General features: G+C 40.1%; 1 protein-coding gene across 1 annotated transcript in view; it reads right to left on the minus strand.

The window, feature by feature from the left end:
* Window positions 1–23,792, minus strand: part of DPY19L1 (dpy-19 like C-mannosyltransferase 1) — a 48,604-nt gene extending 24,812 nt beyond the window's left edge. Inside the window, exons 1-8 of the mRNA XM_031590470.2 lie at window positions 23,496–23,792; window positions 22,836–22,904; window positions 18,540–18,564; window positions 17,131–17,218; window positions 16,379–16,516; window positions 11,360–11,480; window positions 9,832–9,925; window positions 2,674–2,731 (exon numbers count right to left, since the gene is read on the minus strand). Of these exons, the coding sequence (XP_031446330.1) occupies window positions 2,674–2,731; window positions 9,832–9,925; window positions 11,360–11,480; window positions 16,379–16,516; window positions 17,131–17,218; window positions 18,540–18,564; window positions 22,836–22,904; window positions 23,496–23,742 (840 nt within the window). The 5' untranslated portion in view covers window positions 23,743–23,792. The remainder of the gene's footprint in view (window positions 1–2,673; window positions 2,732–9,831; window positions 9,926–11,359; window positions 11,481–16,378; window positions 16,517–17,130; window positions 17,219–18,539; window positions 18,565–22,835; window positions 22,905–23,495) is intronic.
* Between the last annotated feature and the right edge of the window lie 822 nt (window positions 23,793–24,614).

Below are 24,614 nucleotides of genomic sequence, written 5' to 3' on the forward strand. Positions count from 1 at the left end.
CCCAAACAAACAAAACACCCCACAAGAAGAAAACCAACAAGACAGGATGCAAAAAAGAGAAGAGGAAAGGATGCAGCTTTCAGACTTGAGGTCTATGATGCACTGTTTATCTAAAAGACAGATTACTACTCTTTCAAAATTAAGTGTGACAGATAGAGAACATCCAAGAAAACAGCCAGGAGAGCCTCTGCTTGTCTCTGCTTCTGCTCAACTTAACAAGACATTCAGGTAACTGACGTTATTCCCAACTTCAGGCAGTCGCTTGCCACACTTACATGGACAATGTGAGTGGGGAGAGGAAAAACCAACATACTCTTCATCACACTAAATCATTTAGGTTACAAACATTTTACGTTTCTAGCAGCATCAAGACAGAAGATTTTATAAAATCTGCTCTCCAGGATAGTCTAGTAAAACTAAACAAAAGTTTATAAAGCTGTTCTAAATTGTTTCCTTCACTCTTTAGCCTACTGAAGTCAAAGATAATGCAATTAAATCAACTCAATATCTTCTTCATTAATTTCTTTGGGTTTGTGAAAACAGTTCACCCACTTCACTGATATTCCGACCCCTTATACTCAGCTCTTTAGAAAATGTGTGGCACAGGTCATCAAAAAAAAAAAAATTATAACTTCAAAGTTAGGAGCATTACTTAATACTAATTTTCTATCTTAAATTTATGTTCCTATATTTTTAAATAACATCCTTCAGATTATTTCAAATTTACACAGCATTCTTTCAGATGCATAAGCAGTCTACCAGCAGGAAATCATACTTTAAGTGGAATCTGTTGTTTAAAAAAAACAACAAAAGAACACAACACACCACACCACTCTAAGTCCAGACGAATGAAACACAATCACATTTAAATCCAAGGTTTATAAGTGAAGGTAAGCAAAATCTTTAATTACAGCTACATAGCTAGCACCTAGGTGGCTTTCACCCAATAGTTAGCAGAAATAGTTTGAACAAAATACATCTTCAAATCGTATTTACTTACTGTTGCAACAGAGAGAATTGTGCTTATCCTACTTAGCGTGAATAATTTTTGCAAAACTACTAAGCATGCTTTGATAAATCATTTCTGTAGCTTTTCTTCCACAAATGTAGCTTACACAATGTACATCTTACACAAGAGTATTACCCACTCTCCTTTGTCTAATTCCATTTCCCTTAGATAGCAATTTATCACTGTAGGACAAATAGCATTGAACCTGTGTCCAGGAAACACACAAACACAACCTACAGGAGATAGGGAGGTTCTCCTATAGCCTGAAATACCATTTTGCATTGTTGCAATCAGTTAGCATGATATAATCTGAAGTAAACAGAGCAATTTCAATGCGGAAAACACCTAAGCTCCTCTACCTATTTTCTGCTGCATGCAAAACAAAGCTGACTCTGTAAGTAAAAAAAGGCAAATCAGAATTAGCATAGGCTTAATCCTCCTTCCTCCCTGCAGAAAAAAAAAAAAGGAAAAATATTTTGATGGATGTTAATACATGCTCCTGAAAGGACTGCTGAAAACAGAGTTTTGTTCACAGATTGCAAGGAAGGTGAGCCAGAAAAGATGCAGAGGAAGCCTGGCAACTTCCTATCTTAGGGGAGGAAAATGAAAGGATTGGTCCATTCAGAGACCTTACATGAAGGCTAACCAAGGGATAAAAGTGTTTTGTGTACACAGCTTTGGAAGCATTATGGAAGAAGAAAACGTTTCAAGGAGAGGACATTTTTGACATACAAATGGATAGAAAATGGCTATCAATAGATTCACACTAAAAATGAGAAAAATTCTTTATTAGTGAAGGACAAAAACTTATCATAGACAATAATGAATTTATGAAACCTTACAGCATGTTTATACAATCTTGTCCCTTCTACTTTGATTCCCAGAACCTTAAAGACATTTTAAAAATATTATTTTATCAAAGATATTACCAGAATCAGTACCATTTGATTATCTGCTTATTGTTCTGATATTCCACAAATATGTTAAATTATTAGTGTAAAACAGGTGTTTAAAAATGTAAAATAAATGCAAAGTTGTATGCCAATTACCATCAAAATTAGTACACATAATTGAGAAAGATTTATGTGTGTTTCCTGTCATCTGAAGAGAGACATGAGCTCTCTTACAGGGTGTCCAGTAGGACAGCAGAGCTGACTGTGCCATAGTGTGGCAAAACAATGTATACTCTTGTCAGAGCTTTCTAGCAAAGGATAAAATCCTAATTCCAAATTATCATCCCAAAAGAATTTTTGGGGTTTATCTGCACCACGTGTATTCATGAATTTCAGATAAAACACGTAGCAGTCTAAGGAAAACTTCCACTGTTTCTGAGGCTTATGCACATGGTACATCTAAGTCCAGTTATGTCTGGAACAGGGAAAAAAGATTTTGATGTTCTGAAACTTGAACTTGTGGCTGCTAAGATGTGAATCTCAGAATCACTTTATACTTCCTTTCTGATTTTTATTTTTTAAATCTAAAGTGATACATTAACAGTGCAATACATCATACAAATTGTAACCTATTTTGCATTCAGTAATGTCTTATTCCTATTAGCCTTTTACACTCATTCTCATTTAGATCAGCAGCATAATTGTCTTTAAGGAAATGAGATCAATCTTACTCTTCAAAAAGAGAGAAGAAAAATAAGGTGGTAGTCCTACCTCTCCATGGTTGAAAAAGTAACACATCACGGTAATGAGGCCTCCTAGACGGCTCCCGCTGTGAAGAGAACATGAAATATAAATACAAGAGAACTTCCTAACAGCTGATGCTTCTTCAAAAATGTGGTGCATTTGCTTATAGTTAAGTTTACTGGGGAAAGCAAAACTGCATTCGGGCATCGCAGAAAAATAATCTACGTTGCACAAAAGATATTAAAAGACTAGCTAGACAGCTAGTGTTTACTCCAGAGTAGACACCTCTTCATACATCAACTCTCTTCTGTAGAGCACCAATTTTAATGTAAATTATATGTGAAGTTGCTCTTCTGCCTGTCACAAGCTTTGGTTTAGATCATTATATCAGCAATGAAAATGAGCCCCATGAATTACAGCCTTCGACTTCTGGTATTTAATCTGCTGTACACTGAACTTGGTCCTGAGAAGTGCAGAGCATTTTCAATTCATTTTTAAATCCCAAGTAGTATAAATGAAATATTCCTTCCCTAAGACACTGATCAGAAAACTGGACTCACTGGACTTTGCAAATATTGGTCTGAACCTAAGATATTATTTGGACAATCAAACAAAGCATGGTAGCAAACATATATAAAAATGATTTCATACAGAAGAGTCAGTGTAAGACACAGCCTAATTCTTATGTGCAGTACTGTGACACTGACGTGTAAAAGCTTCTTAAGCCCTTAAGGAATTTTTATAGGTTTCTAAATAAATCAGATCTACGTACTGAATAACAAGCACCATGGAGCCAACGCTAAAACCCAAGATAGTACTTAGTTTTTCTCACCTGAAAATAGCATAGATAACAAATCTTTTCAAACAGATAAAACCTTATTACCAGTGTTCTGTGACACAAACCAAGCAACCTTTTTGTGAAAAAAGAACTTGCATTTCTATTTTGAATTGGAAAGTACTATTTTTGCTGCTTAATAAAAGTACCAGCCAGCTGTTCAAGATTAAGGGGGAAAAAAAACAACAAAATCTTTACATCCTCTCAGATCCTTCACCCATCACTAATATGCAGACCAAACAGAATCACTGAGTCCTGGGATTAAAGATACCAGCTGAGGGCTAAAACAATCTCCAGGAAACGTGCATTCTTACAAATAAAACATAACCTTTTATTCTGCAAATACTAAAAGCATCAATACTTAAGTCCAAAATGATAAAATGAATACACTTAGTATTTAAATAAATAAATAAATTTTAGTTTTAGAAACAAAATTAAAAGTTTGCTAAAAAAAAAAAAAAGAAAAAAGCCTTCAAGTTTTCCATAAAGTTTTGACACTGTGATGAAACATCAAAGCTTGGGTGTCCAACCTTTCAGCCTGTCTGAGTGAAGAGGAGTCACAGTCAGAGTGAAGAGGAAATATGAAATGCACATATGAAATACATAGTATCACTGACACATGTATGTAACAAATCTCTTTTTTTCAAATATATACTAATGTTTTGAATTGTACTATTATCTGTTTTTGATTTTAACACAGAACATTATGAGGTTCAACAAGGCCAAGTGCCAGGTCCTGCGCTTTGGCCACAATAACCCCATAAGCACAAGAGGCTTGGGGACGAGTGGCTGGATGACTGTGAAGAGGAAAGGGACCTGGGGGTGTTGGTTGATGCTTGGCTGAACATGAGCCAGCAGTGTGCCCAGGTGGCCAGGTGGCCTGCATTAGAAATAGTGTGGCCAGCAGGAGCAGGGAGGTGATCATCCCCTGTACTCAGCACTGGTGAGGCCGCACCTTGAGTGCTGTGTTCAGTTTTGGGCCCCCCACTGCAAGAAAGACATTGAGGCCCTGCAGTGTGTCCAGAGAAGGGCAGCAAAACTGGTGAGGGGTCTGGAGCACAAGTCTTATGAGGAGCGGCTGAGGGAGCTGGGATTGTTCAGTCTGCAGAAGAGGAGCTCAGGGGAGACCTCACTGCACTCTACAACTTCCTGAAGGGAGGCTGTGATGAGGAGGGTTTGGCCTCTTCTCCCAGGCAACACGCAGGACGCGGGGAAATGGCCGCAAGTTGTACCAGAGGAGGTTTAGGTTAGACTTAAGGAAGAACTTTTCCTTTCAGAGAGTGGTCAGGCACTGGAATGGCTGCACAGGGAGGTGGTGGAGTCGCCATCCCTGGCAGTGTTCAAGAGGAGTCTGGATGAGGAGCTGAGACATGGTTTAGTCTGTGGTAGCAGTGGTAATGGGAGGATGGTTGGACTAGATGAGCTTGCAGGTCCCTTCCAATCTTGTGATTCTGTGATTCTACGATTCATTTAACTTATGTTACTTTCATGCCAAACAAAGCAGCCATTAAATACACCATTTGTTGAATCTACATATTCTGAGAAAAAGTGAATTAATGCAAGTATAACGTGCATATTCCATAAACCTACCTTAAGCATGTCTGGATTAGCTAATTACCACACGTTCAATGAGACGATTATTATTTGTATATTGACTATGTGGTCTTAACAGCAGAAACACTAATCAAATACATATCACTGCACTACACTCTTCCCCCAACAGTATTCCACTGTCAGACATGCAGCCCATGCTCAAGCTATGCTCAATAAACACATAAAAAAATATTGCTAGAAATCATGAAATAATGTTAAAAGTTTACAATTAAGCAGGCCTGTTGGTTGGACACACTTTAAGTCTAGAGTATTATGTATTTTTATTATATTATGAATGCTTTAGAGCTATCAGGCCTTGTTATTCTACCACATGAGAAGAGATCAGATAATCTGTAGCACAGAATAGGGAAACACACCATCCATCTTTTCCAGAAAAGGAACTGAACACATATAACTCTCTAGTTCACAGAGTTCTATTTTGTATAGAGTAAGATTGGTTATTTTCTAACAGTGCAATGCTATAGAATAGGAGATAAAGAAGTTAATCTTTCCTACTGCCAATATAAAAAGATAAAAGACAGCTCTTCCTATTGAAATTCTCGTACCACACTAAGGTTGGTGAAGTACATGTACAAAATAGATTTTACAAAGGCCCTTTCACTAGAAGCTACATCCACCCACGTATAAAAACTGACTATTTAATAAATCTAGATTTTTAAAGGACTCCAGATGACCTGAACAGTTAATTCTTTGTCTAGTAGAATCAGGTGTGAAATGCTGAAACAACTTTGATTCCCAGGTACCAGAAGCTGAAGCCTAAGGAAAGCTTTTAGGGAATTGCACTAATTCCTTGTTTGTGAACATGCAAGAAACAGAATACCAAAAAAGTACTTTCAGAAGGAGGTACAGGAAATGTATGGGTAGCTCCTTAAGATGCAGTATTTCACAACCATTTTACACTTTCTGTCCTTCAGCTGCAAGAGAAGAAGGAATGGGGGAGAATCTTACAATTGAACAAAGTGCTTGTCATATAAATACCATTCATTTGTCCATTAAAAAAAAAAAAACAATCTTAAAACAAGTTTTCAACGTATTCCTTCAATTATTGTAGAAGAGAATGCTCCTAAATCTGAAGCTGACAAACCATACAAGAAGATTCCAAAGTGTCTCTGACTAAGCAGTGGTTGTAGTTTCACACTACAGCAAACCCAGCTCATTAGCTACTTCTAAAGGCTCCCCTTCTTAACATTGGCCACCACAGAGTGAGTGCTAGGACAGGGACATACAATGTCTGGTCATCTTCTAAGCTGGGGAGAAAAACTGGCTAAGGGAGTTAAACATCAAAAAGAGTTCTAAAACAAAAAAACCACTCCTACAAAGCCAACTACATTTCTGCTAGCCGAAATCACTGAACAACAGAGTACAGCATGCATAGATGTGAGAACACAAGCTAGATTAGAAAATGATAAGAAAGTGGTCTTCCACTAGCCTACCATCTTTCATCACCAGCTGCAAGGAGACTAAAGGCAAATCAAGGCTGGAATAAAAAAAAGACACATCTCATGAACACATGGGAAGAAAAATAGCTACACAAAATATGTAAGCTTGAGATGACTGTTGCTCACAAACTCAGAAGTTATAGAATGGCTTGGGTTGGAAGGAACCCCAAAGAACATCTAGTTCAAATCCCCCCCTGCAGTGGGCAGTATTGCCAACTCCTATAACAGGCAGTAGATCAGGCTGCACAAAACCCCTTCCAACCCAGCCTTGAACACTTCTAGGGATGGGACATCCATAACTTACTGGGAAGCCTGTTCCTGCATCTCACCACCTACTCTCAGTGAAAAATTTCACCCAACATCTAATCTAAATCTCCCTGCCTTTGGCTTAAATCATTTCTCTCTTGTCCTACTTCTATCTACCCCTGTAAAAAAGTTATTTCCCTCATGCTTGTAACCTTTAAATATTGGAAGGCCATAGCAAGGTCTTCCAGGAACCTTCTCTTCTTCAAGTTGAACAAGCCCAGCTCCCTCAGCCTGTCTCCACAGGAGAGGTTCTCCAGCCCTTTGATTATTTTCATGGTCCTCTTCTGGAACTGTTCTAAAACCTCCACATTCTTCCTGTGTTGGGGGCCGCAGATCTAGACACAGTATTCCAGGGGGACGTCACGAGGGCAGAGTAGAGGGGGACAGTCACCTCCTTCATCCTGCTGGCCACTCCTGTTTTGATGCAGCACAGAATACGGCTGGCCTTCCAAGCTGCAAGCACATACTGCTGACTCCTGTTAAATCTGTCATTCACTGGGACCCCTAAGTCCTTCTGAAGAGGACTTGTCTCATGGAGCTCTTTTCCCAGTCTGTACATATACCTAGAATTGCCCTGACTCAAGTGCAACACCTTGCACTTGACCTTGTTGAACCTCGCTAGGTTGAAGTCGGTCCAGCTTTCCTGTTTGTCCAGGACCCTCTGGATGGCATCATAGATTTGCTCAGGTTGGAAAAGACCCTCAAGATCATCAAGTCCAACCACAACCTAAACATCCTACCCTAACTCTAACAACCCATTGCTAAATCATGTCCCTGAGCACCACAAATGGTTTTTAAACACATTCAGGGATGGTGACTCAACCACCTCACCAGAGAGCCTGCCTCAGTGCTTAACAACCCCTTCTGTAAAGAAGTTTTTCCTGATATCCAACCTAAACCTTGCCTGGCACAGCTTGAGGCCATTTCCCCTCATCCTGTCACCTGTCACCAGTGAGAAGAGACCAACCCCACTCTTACTGCAATCATTTTTCAGGTACTGGAAGAGAGCAATAAGGTCTCCCTCAGTCTCCTCTTTCCCAGACTAAACAGTCTCAGTTCCTTCAGTCACTCCTCACAGGGAATATTCTCCAAGTCCCTCACAAGCCTTGTTGCTCCAGCACTCTGATGTCCCTTTTGCACTGAGGTGCCCAAACCTGAACATCCCTTCCTTTTGACATGTTAATTACACCACTAAGCCTGGTGTCCTCTGCAAACTTGTTGAGGGATCCCATCACCTGTGTCACTGATAAAAGTGAGTACCAGTCCCAAGACAGACTCCTGGAGGGACACCACTCATCACCAGCCTCCAGCAGGAAAAAGAGCCATTGACAACAACCACCCTGGCTGTGACCTTCCAAACAATTCCTTATCCACTGAATAATCCACCCTTCCAACTCATATCTCTCCAATCTAGAGATAAGGATGTGGCACAGGACCACGTCAAAGGTAGATGATATCAGTTGCCCTTGCTTTGTTCATCAGTATTATCACTCCATCATATAGGGCCAGTTAGACAATATTAGAGGGTGGCTTCCCAACATCGAATGAGCCAGGCACTATGAGAAAGCCTTCAAGAAGTCATAAAAAAAAAAAAACTAAAGATCAGCTTTAGGGGAGAGAGCTACACCAATTCATAAGATTACCTACTTCACCACAGTAGAAAGGCATTGCTCTAGATTCAGTTCCTTTATTTTTTATACCCTCGAGAAAAGCTTAAGGACTCTGGCTTTCCTTGGCTTAGAGGAGCCTCTGAACCCATGCGATATCTTAGCAGCCATCTAGATCTGGTATCCAAATATAAATGTCTTGAGAATAAATAAGGACAAAATCCTACCTGCAGAAAACTGCAGAGACACTTGTTACTTTTCATAATCCCAGCTGAAAGTACTCTAATTTATATTCTAGTCATCTTGACTACCTAAATTGCAGCTCACTTATATTTACAATTGACCTGCTTAGGATACTCAAGAATTATCTGAGGAAAACACTGCAGAATTAAGATAGTTCTGAGTTCTCAATACACTAATATATGTAACACAGCTATACATACATCTTCCTTTAAAGAAACATGGCAAGTTAATGATATTAAGATTCAAAGTTTACCCACTTCCTCAAAAAGTGAGAGGTTCATTTTCCACATTAGGGAACACAAGCATACATTCTTTACCCCAACAGTTACACTAGGCAACTTCCTCCTTCCACTGTCAATTCAGCTCCTACCATCTTCTTTATCTGAACTTTCACCACATGCTTCAGTGAGAGCAAGAGAATGCAAGGCAGTGAAGCCAGGGAAAGAAGAGAAAAAATAATCACATCTATTAGAGAAAAAAGTAGTAGCTTTTTGCATTTCTGCAAAATTGGCAAATGAAAATAGAGGTACAAATATTTCTGCTTCTATTTTTCTGCTGAACATGGAGCAGTATTTTATATACAAAAGAATCTTACAGTTCCTGAAATTAAAGGACAGATACTGAAAACAGAAATCCATTGAAAAAGGGAAGTATGTCTGCAAAATAACAGTTTATCTTCCCAAACATTTTACCCCTTCCATTATATTAAAATTGAAAGAAATTCAGTACTATTGGAAGAAAAGCATTGTAAAAACTCCAGTCTTGGTTAAAAGTGCAGTGTCATTCCATGTATTTTTTTATTTTAAGAATGAGTTACATTGATAATCTTAAGAGCACAGGATACAAAAACTGGTTTAAAAACTCTGTAATATTTAGTTTGATCCTCAACCCAGTGGTATCAACATGATACCACTTCACTGAAATCTCCTGTAAGTTTTTGTAGTATCATCAGCATATATTTTAATAAACAATATTGCTTGTCCTAGTAATTTTTAGTGATAACATAGTAGTATTTTTATTGCAATGTACCATACAAACAAACAATAAATCCTCAAACTATTTTAGCATCTACTTTTTCTTTGTTTTACTGTAAAAGCAAACTGGTAACACCAATTAAATAACTCAGTCTCAACTGCCTTACCTGAGGTATGTGCCATATATGAAGAACAGTGACATCATCAGTCCATTCAAAAGAAAAATCACAGCAACATAAAAGGAAGCAGGGTCTCCCCACCCTAATAAACAAACAGCAAATATACATGAATGGCCATATAGTTTAGAGAACAAAACACAACCATTATAATAAAGAACACTGCTAACTTAACATATTTACAGAAAGGGTAAAAAAAGTCACAAAGATTACTGGAAAGATTAAATGAAAAAACTACACTCCTAAAAATAAGTAAGTAAATTTAGAAAGGGAGAAAGAGGCATTGGGCCAAGGAGGGAAGCACTGTCTACAAAAAAACCTGAAATTTATAGAAAGAATAAGCATGACCATGGCAACATTCTCTAAGATGTTTTGACTTTATAAAGGCTTTTAGATCTAGTTTGTATTCCCTATACTCTCACTTCAGGCATAAACGTATCTTTAAATGTGTCACACACAACGCTCTTAGCTTTTTCTTCTTTCATTAGTTGCCAAGAGATGTTCTAATAATGCACATCTTTCAATTTACTAATTCACAAACATTTCTGTGTTCACATGCCTATCCTTTTTCTCTTCTTATTTTTTTAAATCCTCCAGCCTCCAATCATTTCTGCACGACAGCTTAAAAAGCCTTGTTCGCTATAGAGAAGCTAGCAAAACTTCAGTCTGGTACACAGAAATGTTTATTCAACACTGTTGAAATTACAGCAAGACAGTTCTCCAAAAAAAAAAAAAAAAAGATGATGATATGCCCAACAAACTTGGTAGCTTCAATAACTGTAGGATTTGGTCGTTGGTGGCTTTCTGCATTTTTACTGTTGCTGTTTTTTAAAAACACCAGGAACAGTAATTTAATTTTGTCACGAGCAGTAAACAACAAATAAACGTGTAAGTGAACCATTCTGAAGACAGTTTGTATAGTTTTGTGCAAAGAAGAAATTTCAATATGTGACCAAAGACATTTGAAATGATAAAATGAAATAACTTTACAAACTGACTGTAGAATGTCTCGACTGTTTGTTTCTCAGCAAAGTACTTCCATTGCATAACACTTAGTTTAAGAGACAATACCTTACATGTTCAAAAAAGAATTTTTTAAAAAGCTAGAAAGTAGCAGCATCCAAGGTTTGGTATCAAATCCAAGATATGAGGTCTGAATATTAGGTCACAACACAAAATACTGTCCAAAAGAGAGCCTTGTAGTTATCTTTTTCCCCTCCCTCTCCACTCCTCACATTCTAATTATGAAAGAAAACAGAGGGTCTTAGAACAAACTGCAGATTCTACAGTAGCTACAGAAATCCCATGCATCTACAGAGCCTCCAATTATACACAGCAGATCTTATAATAGCACAATATAACACAGGCTCAGACTACAGCTATGCACATTTGAAGAGCAGTATAGGAGTTCAGCCTAAACAGGGGCAACTATCTAACAAACAAAGCCCACATTCTACTCACTGGTGTTCTTAGAAGCCACAATGCTTGCAGGAAGGAAGTAAAACAAAATGCAACTCACCCTCACAACTTTCAACAGGACTAAGATCTTTTCCTCTGTTTACTGTCCAACACATCTTTGTTGGTACACCAAGGAAATCCATAACAGCAGTATATATGCGGTACCAGCTGGCAAGGACCACCTGGGTGGGAAAAAAGGATTCAAAGTTTCTGAAAACTCAACACCTGACACAGAAAACACCAGTATTTTACACACAGAAACACCGTGACTCATCTCACAGCAAAGTCATTGGATAAAATTACCAAGATGTTCTGTCGGATATAACAGAGTTATAGAGTTTATAAATAAATAATGTGGCCATTGCAGTTAAGCTGCTCTGAAAGTTATAACCCAAAGGTCCCTAGACTGAAAGGATATTTCACCACTGCAGCATTATTGGTCCCAACCCCGTGTCAAAAAAAAAACAAAACATGAACAGGAAGTATGATTCCACCTATTCTTTCCCTGTGCAACTAATAAAACGGTTATGTCACATCTTTAAGAAAGACAAAAAGAAAATATAGGGAATAATAATTTGATCCCTGATAAAGTGTGCATTAGGCTTATGGAACAAGGTTTTGGTAGCAGGGGACTGCAAGGGTGGCCTCTGTGAGCACAGCCAAGTAGCTGCCCCCCCCATGTCAGATCACAGCCAGATCAGCTGCCAGTGAGCTGCCACTGGCCAGGGCTCAGCCAACGGCAGGTAAAAGGAGGAGGCAGTTGTTCTTGTTCTGCTTTCAGTTCTCACTGAAATAGCTACATTTCATAAAACTCCATAGTCTGCTATCATTAGGTAATAAACATAGATCACGTTGAAAGTAATGCCTCCTGTTTGTTCCCATGGAAACTAAAACAGATAGAAAATGCACAACAACACTAATTGATAGAGCAAATTCTCAGCTACAAAACACTATTTTTCAGCATAGTCACCACCATTAGCTATGCATTCTCACCAGCAATGAACAAGAGTCTCACTGTAGGCAGACTCACTGCATTGTCTCCATTAATGCTCAGCAAGCAACAATGAATGTCAATGGATCCATTTTTTCCACATGGCAGAATTCAATTCCACATCTTTGCTTCATACACATTTCCATGTCAGACTGCTTCACATAAAATGTCAATTCCCTTCCTGCTCGTATGCTCTCTTCAAGCACCAGAATGTTATAATGAGGTATCCCAGGACACTTCCCTTTTCTAAGCTAAATAGGTCCAGCTTCTTCAACCTTTCTTCATAGGAAAGGTGCTCCAGCTCTTTGATCATCTTTGGGATAGTCCTCTGGACTCAACCCAACAGCTCTGCATCCTTCCTGTACTTGGGGCCCCAGGCCTCACAGTGGCAGAGCAGAGGTGGAGAAATCACCTCCTTCGCCCTGATGGCGACTCTTCTTTTGATGAGGCCCAGTACCCTGTTCACCTTCCAGGCTGCAATAGCAGCCCCGGCTGAGGGAACTGGACTTGTTCAATCTGAAGAAGGCTCCTGGGAGACTTCATTATGACTTTCCAGTATTTAAAAAGAGATTATAAACATGAGGGAAATACACTTTTTTACAGGGGTAGATAGTAAGAGGACAAGGGGAATGGCTTTAAACTAAAGGAGGGCGGGGTTAGATTAGATGCTGGGGGAAATGGCGGTGGTAAGGTGCTGTCCAAGAAGTTGCAGACATCCCATCCCTAGAGGTTTTCAAAGTCAAGTTGGAAGGGGCTCTGCACAACCTGATCTAGTGCCTGTTTTAGGGCTTAGCAACCTTGTCCATGGCAGAGAGGTCTGAACAAGATGATCTTTTGAGTTCTCTTCCAAGCAAAGCCATTCTATGATTCTAAAGAATTCTTAGACAGTTTTCAGTTGCACTCAGTGACAGGGCAAGAGCCAATAAGCATAAGCAGAAATATAGGACCCTCCAGTTACACATAAGATTTATTTTATTCTTATTATTAAGATGGTCAAACACTGGAAGCCCAGTGAGGTGGGGATACTCCAAACAAATCTTAGATAGTCCTTAGCAACCTACTTCACCTTGCTTAAAACAAAGTGGTGCTACTAAGTGATGTTCATTCAATTTTTCTGCAATTCTATGGTTAGATAATCTTTTCAAACTAGGGCTCCAGACATCATAACTCAATTTGTCCATGCTCTTCACATTTCCATAATGTAAACCTTGTATATTCAAAATATATCTACACCTTTTTGTCTAGAACCATACTCCTTGCCTTAACATCATGTCCTGCAAAGTACACCATCCTGAATTCCTGGAGGCTTCCTGAACATCTGTGTCCTGGCACTGCTGATTGTGCATAAGTGCATACAAATGAGACACTCACCCCTACTCCACATAAGCAATAACAGGACTAGGAACCAACACCAAATCATTTCTCTTAACACTTAAGCGTGGTTGTACACTGCCAACAGAATGCAAATAAAAGCTCAGAGACATCTGTCCAGCATACTTGCATCACCAGCCCTGAAGCTGACTTTACAGTGAGCGAATAAAGCATTCTTGCTGAACAAATCCTGCACAAAAAAATTACAGCTTAATCTTTTTATGTCACAAGTGCTTATGTCAGCTGCAGATATTATTACACATGAATACTCCCTAACCCCAGCCTCCCCGCTCCCAAGACTTTTACTTACTTCATACAAAGAACAGAAACATTTTTGCCAAAAGCTACTTCACATGAAACAGTTCAGACGTGAGCATGAAAATGGAAGCAAGCCAGTAGCACAAAATTGCTAGGTCAATTAGAACACAGTGGCATTTTTGGAATTTGTACTGTATTGTATTGGATAAGTCAGTAAATGCAGAACTTGGAAAAGAAAAGACTGGCTGTTAGGCCCAGGATATCCCCTATGGACCAGTCCTTTGTTGTTAAAGACCATGTAAGAAAGTTGATCCCTTTTACCAGTTGTCATCGATTAAGACTTAACCCCAAACTACACAGGTCTTTGAAACATTCATTTCTCCAACTCAGATTTTCATCACTTCTGCCACACGCAGAAATACCCCTGTCCTGTAAAGGTGAACAGCTAGACAGCAAACTGGCTATTAGCATGAAATTAACACATTATCTCTCTGTCACTTTCCATCACTCACTATACAGCTACTGGAAGAGCCTTTACTACTATTAAAATTTTTTAAGTTTTAATGCCAGCTATTGCACCAAAAAAGCTAGAAAGCTCCTAAAAATTGAAATGGAAATGAAACACTCCCAAAAAACATAACTGGATACTGGGTATCAGGAGGAAAAAAAATTCACTGTCAGCAAATAAATCCACAAAGCACCTTCCTACCACCTACCACAAGCCAAACTAGATAAATCTGGAGAACAAGCTTTAGAAGTCAAGTTGCTCCTATCAATTACTTTTTAGATGCAGTTACACAGAAACAAGAAAATTCAAGAAACAAATGTAAGAAAAGGGTGGTGAGACACTGGAACAGGTTGCCCAGTGAGGCTGTGGATTCTCCCTTCCTGGAAGCATTCAAGGCTAGGCTGGATGAGGTTTTGAACAATCCAGTCTAGAAGGAAGTGACCCTGCCTATAGCAGGGGGGTTGGAACTAGATGAACTCAAAGGTCCCTTCTAACCCAAACCATTCTATGATATCATGAAATATTTACACAGAAGCTAGATATCAAGTATTAAGTGACTAAAAGGAGCTGAGAAGACCACTGTCTGCTTTTCATGCCCACACAGGCTCAGAAAAGATGAATGAACTCATAACGTATCACCAAATTCAATGCGGCAGTAAAAACCTAGAAAACTCTAAATGAACAGACAAGCCTACATATTTTGCACAGCAATCTACTTAATGTTTTAACAGAATGTCAGCCATTGTATTTCATTACTCTCGTTTTGCTTTCTGCATCCAACATACCATATTTCATGGTGATACTGAGGATTCTGTTAAGAGTAAGTTCACTTGATCAGCTACCTTTGTCTTTCCATGTCAGATTGTAGCTGAAGTCAATAAATCTTTCTCAGCTAAAGAGAATATATTATTCAAATGCAGCACAAATTGGTAACACTGCATTTCTAGAACTGAATTGCAATCCCTTTGGAGTCAAAAACAAACCAACAAACTACAAGACACAACAGAGGATACCAGAGGCATTAGTCTATAGCATTTACTTCTTCCTGAGCAAAAGAAACTGCTAAATGAGAGTTGAATACATACATGTTAGCCAGGAACTCTTACATATATATTTCCTGGAAGCAGCTCTGCTCTCACAGAGCAGGAGAATGAGTAAACAGGCAATTATAGCCACTATTCGTCCCTGATTCTCCAAGAAACAAGTTGTTCCTGACGCACAGAATTATATAAAGGAAGATTAACTAAAGGAGTTTCCCCTTTGCAAAATGTTTGAGAGACAAAGGCAACATCGTAAGACAGAAAATCAAACATTTCAGTAATTACTGACATCTTCCTAGCGACCAAAAAAACCAGACTAAAAGCTTTATCTAATCAGGTAACAAGCACATACAAAACAACCGCAATTAGTCTTCTAAAGAGGAATTAATTTTGTTGTGGAAGAAATTCCCACCACTCTTGGATTTAAGGGCTACAGTAAACTGTGATTAATCGTTAGCTCTACACAAAATGCAAGCCAAAACAATCTCTAGTATCTTCATCCCTGCAGCCATTGTCACATACCACTTTCACTTCATATGCTCTATTTCCTGAAGTGCACAAAGTCAGCAACCTACTTCCAGAGCTAAGAAAACTATGCTGGAAGTATAGAACTGGATTGCAACTGTAGGGCATGATATACTAAGATGCTCAGATTACTCACCTTTGATTTGACGTACATGACGTTTGAGAACAGTAAATAACAGTGCAGTTGACCACAGCATACAAAGTTACTTCCAGATATTAAATTTGAAATACAATATCCCAGCTACACTTGGTTATTCAATTTATCTTTACAACTGCACTGTCCACGGGAATTTCTTATAAATTATTTCTTATAAATTTATAATCAAGTCTAAAGAAACCAAAGATTTCTCAAATCTTTGAGAATCTTGTTTTTAAAACACAGCTTACCTCGGGGTAAAGATTGAACCTTTGTAAGGTGTTAATCACTAAAGGATATTCAGTTAGTCTGTCATTCATAATTGCATACAGTCCATTCCAAAACGATGGCGCTTCAATAATGATCTTGAAATAGGAATAATAAAGACCCTACAAGGGGAGCAGAATGATTATTTATGATTAGAGAGGTCACTTCTGCTTCACAAATCACCATGTACAATGTTCATTTTTAAAAGGAATTTTGTATTTCTAAGAAGCAGGACAAATTGACCCAAGAAGACTTCCCAATTTTCCAAATCCTTTCTATGAGTGTTAGTGAAACAACGTGGATTTCCTTCCATTTTGTTCCATGACACATCAGAACCTCTCATTTGTTTAGTTAACTGTGCACTAGCATAATATTATATAGTTCTCAAAATAAATAAAAGCTGCCAAACGGAATACACATATGCAAACATTAATTAAAAATGACTTTCATACTCTTGCTATGCCACATTTTTAATCAAAGCTACGCCACAAGATATTTGCAGATTTGTAGTTTTGATTCTCTACAATCATATTTTCAATTCATATTTTAAGCAAACTGTGAAGAGAAAAATTCACAATGATCAGTGGAGAGAAATGTGAAAGTGTAATGTATGTTAGTTGCAAGACAGAAAAATATTTTGCTTATCCAGAAGGTATTAAGAAATTTGGTAAAATCCAGAATCACAAAATCATGAATTTTTCCAATCATTTCATCTTTTATTAAGAGATAATCTAACCATTTCTGTGCGAAAAGCCATTTCTCTTTCTAGTGTTGACAGGTGAGAAAAGTGACGGTCATTTTCAAACAGAGTTGTTATGTGCCACCTGTTTAAATAAAAACAAAAAGCAATGAAAATTCAATGAAGTTTTAGAATCTGTATTAAGTATATACACCAAAAAAGAGCTGGTAAGACATTTATTGCAGACCCAAAGCCTGCTTATAAACTGCTATTTTACTCAGATGCCATATCAACATTCTCTTCTATTCAGATAATTTTAACTGGAAAAAAACCATGAATCCATAGACAACTCATTAAATGCTATTATGAAGTTACAATACTCAAATGCATTTTAACAGAAGTGTAGACATTTAAAGATAAAAAGGGCAACGCTATTCAAATTAGCAAGAATACATATTAGTAAATAAAATTCAAGTATCTGACAAATAAAAAGAAGCACAGACTAAAAACTGGTGGAGCCACTATGATGCACATGTAAGCAGTGTTCATTTTTTCTATTTTTTCTATTACTTTTTATTTCAGATATCTGTGATTATATATAGAAATTATCAATGTTATTTAAGTAAGAATGAAACTACAAAATTAAATTTAAAAAAATAGGAGAAATGCAAATAACTGCAGGCAAAATTTGTCCAAGTGAAGCTTCCTCATTGGAAAGGATGGATTAAAAAAAAAAAGGCAAAGCAATGCACGCAATCCTCCTTTGGAATAGAAATTATCAAGAAACAGGCTACCAAAAATCAATAGCTCTTCTTGAGCTAAGAAACAAAAACACAGTGGCAGAAATTGCTACTTTTTATCTCTACAAAAGCAGCTGGGTGAAAATCACTACAGAAGCCATTCTGTTCAAGGTCTAAAATACAAAAACTGATGGCGAGGCTTAGGATGGAACCTGAAACACAGTAATCACATGGACAAAAATTAGTTCAAAATCCATTTCTCTATATACAAAGAAACTATTGGCTAGACAAAGGTCAAAGAAAATACAACACAAGACTGAAAAATTAAAGCAAATGTAAATAAGCAGAATGAAGGAGGAGGTTGAAAAGATTTACCTGGACCTTCAAAACCCACTCAGGATAAAAAAAAAAAAAAAGTCTGCTACAGGAGATGCAGCTGCTGAATTTGCATAGCTAAGCTACGATTCCTGTCAATCTCTTCCAACTCAGGATATTCTACGAGACTAATAATTTACCAGCTGGAAAGCAGGCTTCACTCTTAGCTGAACAAGCTTAAGAAAGCTTTCAAATCAGCTTCATAAAAACAGAATTACGCATCTTAGAGGTGACAACTTGGCTTTGAGAGGAAAGATCTAAATATAAATTATCCAAATAGCTTGTCTAAATATAAGTCAAAATGACACTTCGAAGTATCACATTACCCCCAAACAATAAATATAATCTTACCAATGTAGGACTCCTGCAAAAGCAGCTGTAAAGGAAACAAAAGGTGTCAAGTTACTCAAATACTTAAGTCACAAAACATTAAATCATGTTCTTTTGAATAATTACAGTACTACTTCAGAGGTGCTCAGAAGGTACTCAGCCTCCAGAGCAGCAGCAGAATAGGACATCTGAATTAACTTTCATGGGCAGCTCCTTGGAAATCTGAAATCACGCTGATGACATTCAGCAATACGCAGTGTTCCCACCTGTATCGTGCATCATTCAACATGATCCATCAGAATGTAAAATACCCATTTCAGCTTAGAAGAAACATAAGTGAGTTATAAGTACGGGTAAGTTATACATAGCATATTTTGAACACTTTTAAGATGTCAAACCAAGTCTAATTGAGACTGTAATTGCTGAAAATGGTAAATGCTGCCTGTAATAGCATTCCATTTGACCATTTTGAGACTATCTGCATTGTTGTCACTTAATTGCAGAATAAGGAGGTAATCTGGGGGAACAATGGACATGAAAAAAACGTGATAAAGTGGTGGGTGAACATCATACGTCTCTGACATTCTGAGAATTACAAGATCCAAAGAAATCAGAAACCACTCTACTTCGCACGAGCAGCATTCCAAAGTTCACAGTGGAAGAAAACCCAGCACGAGCAAAGAATGAACAACAGACATTAAGACAGAGGTGCCTCTGTCTGGCACTCCTAGACTGAAGTGTCTCGTTTGCTCTCTGTGCACACAGTGCCTCTCTGCCATAGAAAGGTCAGGCTGAGAGGTGGCCTTCAGCCCAAGGCAACCTTTGTGGCCAGCAAAGGGTCGTGTTATTTACACGGGTTACATGGAGCAGAGGGGCTGAGAGGTGCTGAGCCCGTGCCTCTCTCCAGGGTGCTGATCCCCACACTCCAGCAGCAGCAGGCAGGAGGGCTGGGCACGACTCAGGTCGCGTGTACAGAGGGGAGCCTTACAGCAAGTACCTCCACACTCACAGACACTGCAGGCAGAGAGCTACTCAAGGCATATCTGCTCAGACTGCATGCTACATGTGTATGATGGTTGGTTTCTAGCAAGAAGCAAGAACAACAGGAAAAAAGTCATCTGCAAACACCAAAACTGATATGGAAAGAGAAGCAGACTGAATATACCCTTCGTGACACAGTACACATTTCCAAGGCACACAATCCTGGAGCCTGGAATTGCTGCTGCCATCAGTGGCAGTGCTTGTTATTCTTGTCACTGCATATACCAATGCAACAGGCTACGTTCACAAACTTCAGTTTTAACGTTAAACCTTCGTATACAAAGATAAGTGAAATGAAAATGGGTAAGACAGAAAAAAAAATGCTAAGATAAAAAAAATCTAAGAGGAAAAAATATATTTAACTACCTGCCTCTACAATCATAAGGGAAAACACTTACTTCAAGCTACATATTTTTACATACTAGCTAAGGTTACACAATACCACTTTTAGATTTTCTTAAAGAGTGTTTCAACTCCACTTCAGTTGTTTTCTCAAGTAGAGGCGTGGATAGCCATTAAAAAACGAACAGCATAAACTTTCTTTTAGATTTGTATTTTTTTCACATATACTTTCTAGGAAAAAAAAATAAAACAGAAGGATTTCTCAGTACCGTTCTCAATAAATGGGATTCAATGTGTTAAACTTTCAGCAGCTGTCTTATTTTTTATACTAAGAATATCTACGTTAGTTCCATGGAGAAGTTGTAATTTTTTTCAGAAAGGCAGATGATACGTGGAATTTGAGGTAAGCACATTAGCTATAAGAGCAACACAGCAAACCACACTTGATAAACAAGCATGTTTTGCATCAATTACGCAGAAAGAAACAGAAGAGTCCCTACCTTTTACTTATTAACCAGAATCACATTTGCAGACAGAAGAATAAGGCATCATTTCATTTCTCAGCAACGTTTTTAAGATTCCCAATAAAATCAGATGCTGAAATAAGTTTACATATATACTCACACATACTCCAACTATTAAAAAACATCCATTTTGAAAGAGAGTACATGTTAAGTAAGTATGTGCAGTAGGAGTACAATAAATGCACATCAGCTGCTGGTACTTTCATGATCTCAGAATTCACACAGTTCCAAATATGCCAAATATACAGTATTTTCAGCTTACACATAAGCTTACTTACACATGCAGTAAATTATATTTCAAACACAAATGTCCACTTATTTCATAGAGAAAACAGTGTACTCAAATCTTATTCTTCCCTCCTGTAAAAGTTGCATTGAAAAATCAATCCAGTAAGTGTAAATACATTCAATCAGAACTATTTTCTAAGATATCAAACGTCTTTATGGAACTTCCCCCTATTACTCTTTTACATGTATAAAAAGAAAACCTTTTATAATCGCTCAGCAATTCAAGTAATTACTTAGATTTAAACAGGCAATGCACAAAATTCATAGACTTGCATCACCAGTCCAAATCTACACCTGTCAGCAGATGGCATCCAGAGGTACAATAAGCTAGTTTCTGATGGAAAGCACACAGATCAGTTCTCTTAAAATTACCATCCTTTGATCCCATTAATGTCGGGGAAGGGAAACTAGAGTCCTAACATTAGAAAGACATATAAAGCTACAGTGTACCTGAAGTTGCAGATGCCATTTTCTCTCCCTATGTAAGAACCGTAAAAAGCAAAGCATATGATCAGATTTTTGCAGACTGAGGTTATTATGTAAAATCTCACAGTTCAGTCTTCCTGTGTTTATCTTGTGTTTTCTGCTCTAAGAAGGGCAATGTGAAAGACACAAGGGATGCAATCCAGTTTTGCAAGTTGAATACTGAAGAAAGAAGCCATTCTTCAAAAGCTGTGATATACACAATTCATTTACCAAGAGAACAATAAACACTAAGACACAGCAATACAAAAGGATAAGAAACACACGTTAAACTGAATAATACTGTCCAAATTCCCAAAGGGACAAGGGTAGGAATACAGGACAACAGGAATACAGGACAAGAACCATGTCAGCATGGGCTGTTTCTGCCCCTTACTCAGGATGTTCCATTCTGAGATCCCACGCAATCAGAATTAGGCCTCAATTCAACAGTCATTAAAAAAGTGTGGCAAAAGCATTGCAGAAGAACGTTCTTGAAAATCTGACAACTTTAACATGGCACCTATGTTAGACAATCTCTAGAGGTGAAAAATAACACTCTATAGCAACACAAGCTCCGATTGCAGAAGCTTCTCTCTACAAAACCTGGACCTTGAAGTCAAAAAAAAAAGAAAACAACAAATATCCAAATAGCACTAAAACTTAGTATATTTACAGCCTTTACTACTGCAAATACCACACTGCTATTTATAACAGACTCACTACTACTGGTCCATTAAAAGGAGCTATTTACAAATAGCTCCCTGAGGCATTCAGCTGGCTACCTGAGTTTTGCAGCCAAGTTCAAACTCCAGAAATTATAAGGCTCTCTACCTGATCTGGTCTCAAATTTCAAACAAATGAAAGCATTCTTCCACTTCTGACCATCTGTTAAATGTTTCTGTGTTATACAAGTAACTGTTAGTCTAGGAAATGCTGAATAAACAGAAGTAAGCAAAGCAATTCAGGAGCAGTTTATTCATCAATTAGTTTGTACGCTAAGTGTTGCCTTTCTGCCATTCCTTTGCAAGGTAATTCATCAAACTGAAGAAACTCCCTCTGGCAACACAAAGACCACTGGCAGTGTCATCAATACTGCCAGCATCATTGGAATTCCTTGACAGTCTTTTAATACACCTTCCAGAGAACAGATAACTCTGCATCTGTTAAATATGCCATTAATAACATTTGCTGACTTCAGGAATGCGCTTTTTCTATAATTTTGCAAGCACTTTGGATGCTTTTTCCAACATTTTGGCCATTAGCCATTTTGCCATTTACTCCCAAATATTCCCACAGATAACATTTAAATTTACATCCCCTGCCAGCTTTAGGTTCTTCCAGCCTTGCAAAGCAAGCTGGTCTGACTAATTACTTATCAACAGGTTTTTTTTCTTCGTAATTAACGACCGCATAGGGGAGATCTATAAATCTCTCGTGAACAACCATTTTCAAGCAAACGTCTTGACATCACATCAACTGCTGTACAAACTTAGAAAAAATGATGAAGGAAGGTATTTCCCTTCCCTTTTTCAGGGTAAGCCAGGTTATTTTTTTTTTTCTTTTCAACTCACGCTTCTCAATATATTTTGATACAACTTACAGCTGCAGAAAAAAAGAAAGGACATTTCTCCCCAGCATATTCCTTCTACTTACTTACCCAGGATGAAAGTGAGCCATGTCTTGCTGTCAGCTCTTACAATGGCGCCCATTCCATCATCAACAAATGCTGTCAAAAGAAACCAAGTATTTTAAGCATCGCTTGAGAACAGCCTCCGTGAATCGGTTCAAACTTTGCAGCGTTACCGTGCTGCAAGAAAAAAAAAATCTCCACCAGACTTCAGAAGCGCCGCAAGAATTTCATACAGCGAGTACGAAATCGCTGTGCAAACATCACGGACAGCCTTACCGTCACAGGGAGACTATTCGGGTTTTAAATCCCGAGATAACTTTTACAAATTAACCGGTGAAAAGGGGAGTCGGGCACATCCGCGATTCGCTCACACAGGTCAGACTTTTACAGCACGAGTCACCCTCCGTCCTTCCAACCCAGAGGCAAGCAGGCAACGCGGAGGCGCCCGGCACAGCCCGTCAGCGGGAGCGCCGTACGGAGTTACTCACACGGACAGCCCAGAGGCGTCCCGGCGGCAAAGCGCTCCTTCCCTCCCCTCGCCCCCGTTCCCGCCGACGCCCGCGTGGCTCTGCCCGCTCGAACACGCACAGGGCAGCGGCGCGGGCTGCCGGAGCCCCCAGCGCCACGGCTCAGCCCCGCCCGGGGACGGCGGGCAGGGTTCCGGGAGGGCCCGCCGCCCCGCCTCACCTCGCAGCCGCTCTCCGTAGGTGCGCGGCAGCCGGAGGAGTCCTGGGCCCGGCGCGTCCCGCAGCCCGCCGACCGCCGGCCCCGCCCTGCCGCCCCGCCGACCGCCGCCCGCCCGCCGCGCGGCGCGGGCCCCGCCGGGAGAGCGCGTCGGGCCCCCGCGGCCGCTCCCGGGACCGGAGCCCGGCGACCACTGCCCGGGCTTGAGCGGCGGCGACTCTTTGTTCCCGCCTCCGGTCGGGACGACCATCTCCGCATAGTCCCCGCCGGGGCCGGGAGCCGCGCCGGAGGGGAGGCGACGGGGGGGGGGGGGCGGCGCTCCGCCGGGAGCTTCCCCCACCCCCGGGCAGGGCCTGGAGGCCGCGGGGCGGGGCCGCAACCCGCGGGCTCCGCGCTCCGGGCCGAGGGGGGCGGCCGGGCGCTCCTCCGCCGCTCCGCTCCGCTCCCGCTCCGCCCGGCTGGCCACGTGGGGGCGGAGGCGGCGCTCCGCGGCGGGCGGTAACGGCTCGGCCCCGCCCCGCCCCACGCGCACGCACGCGCCGCCCCGCGGCTCGCAGACGCTCCGTCCCTCCGCCCCTCACCGCGCCGCTCTGCCTGCGGCCGCTGGAGCCCTCGGGCGGATCGCTGTCGGAAGGAGGGGAAGCGCGGAGCTTCCCGCTCGCCTCGCCCTAGAGGGCCGCCTGCTCCGCGCGAGCTGCCGTTTCCTACTGCTCTTGGTGTCGTTCTCTCAGTTGCCTTTTTCTTGCCCGCAGCTGAACTATATTGGTTTTGTGGCCATCGCCTCAGCGAAATTCACATATTCCTCCGAAAAGATGGGAGATCTCTCTGGAATGCTTCGCACCCTCAAATGCCTGACTTGGCTGTGTATTAGCGCGGACCAAAGGCTTCCCAGACACACAAACCACCTCCTGCTTCCCCCCATCCTGTACTTTGAAAGTGGTTTTGTGCTGCTAGATACCCCACAGCAACCGAGTTTCCTTCCCCACAAGCAGGGCAGCTCCGCGGGGCTCCCTCCAGCAAAGAAAGGCCACAAGCAGCACTAGCTTCCTCCAGAACACAGCTCAGGGTTCAAAGGTTAAAAACGCATTGAGAGGCACTGATCTGAAGTAATACGTAGGGAAT

This window comes from Phasianus colchicus, chromosome 6, assembly GCF_987193195.1.
Source record: "Phasianus colchicus chromosome 6, bPhaCol1.hap1.1, whole genome shotgun sequence".
Lineage (NCBI taxonomy): Eukaryota > Metazoa > Chordata > Aves > Galliformes > Phasianidae > Phasianus > Phasianus colchicus.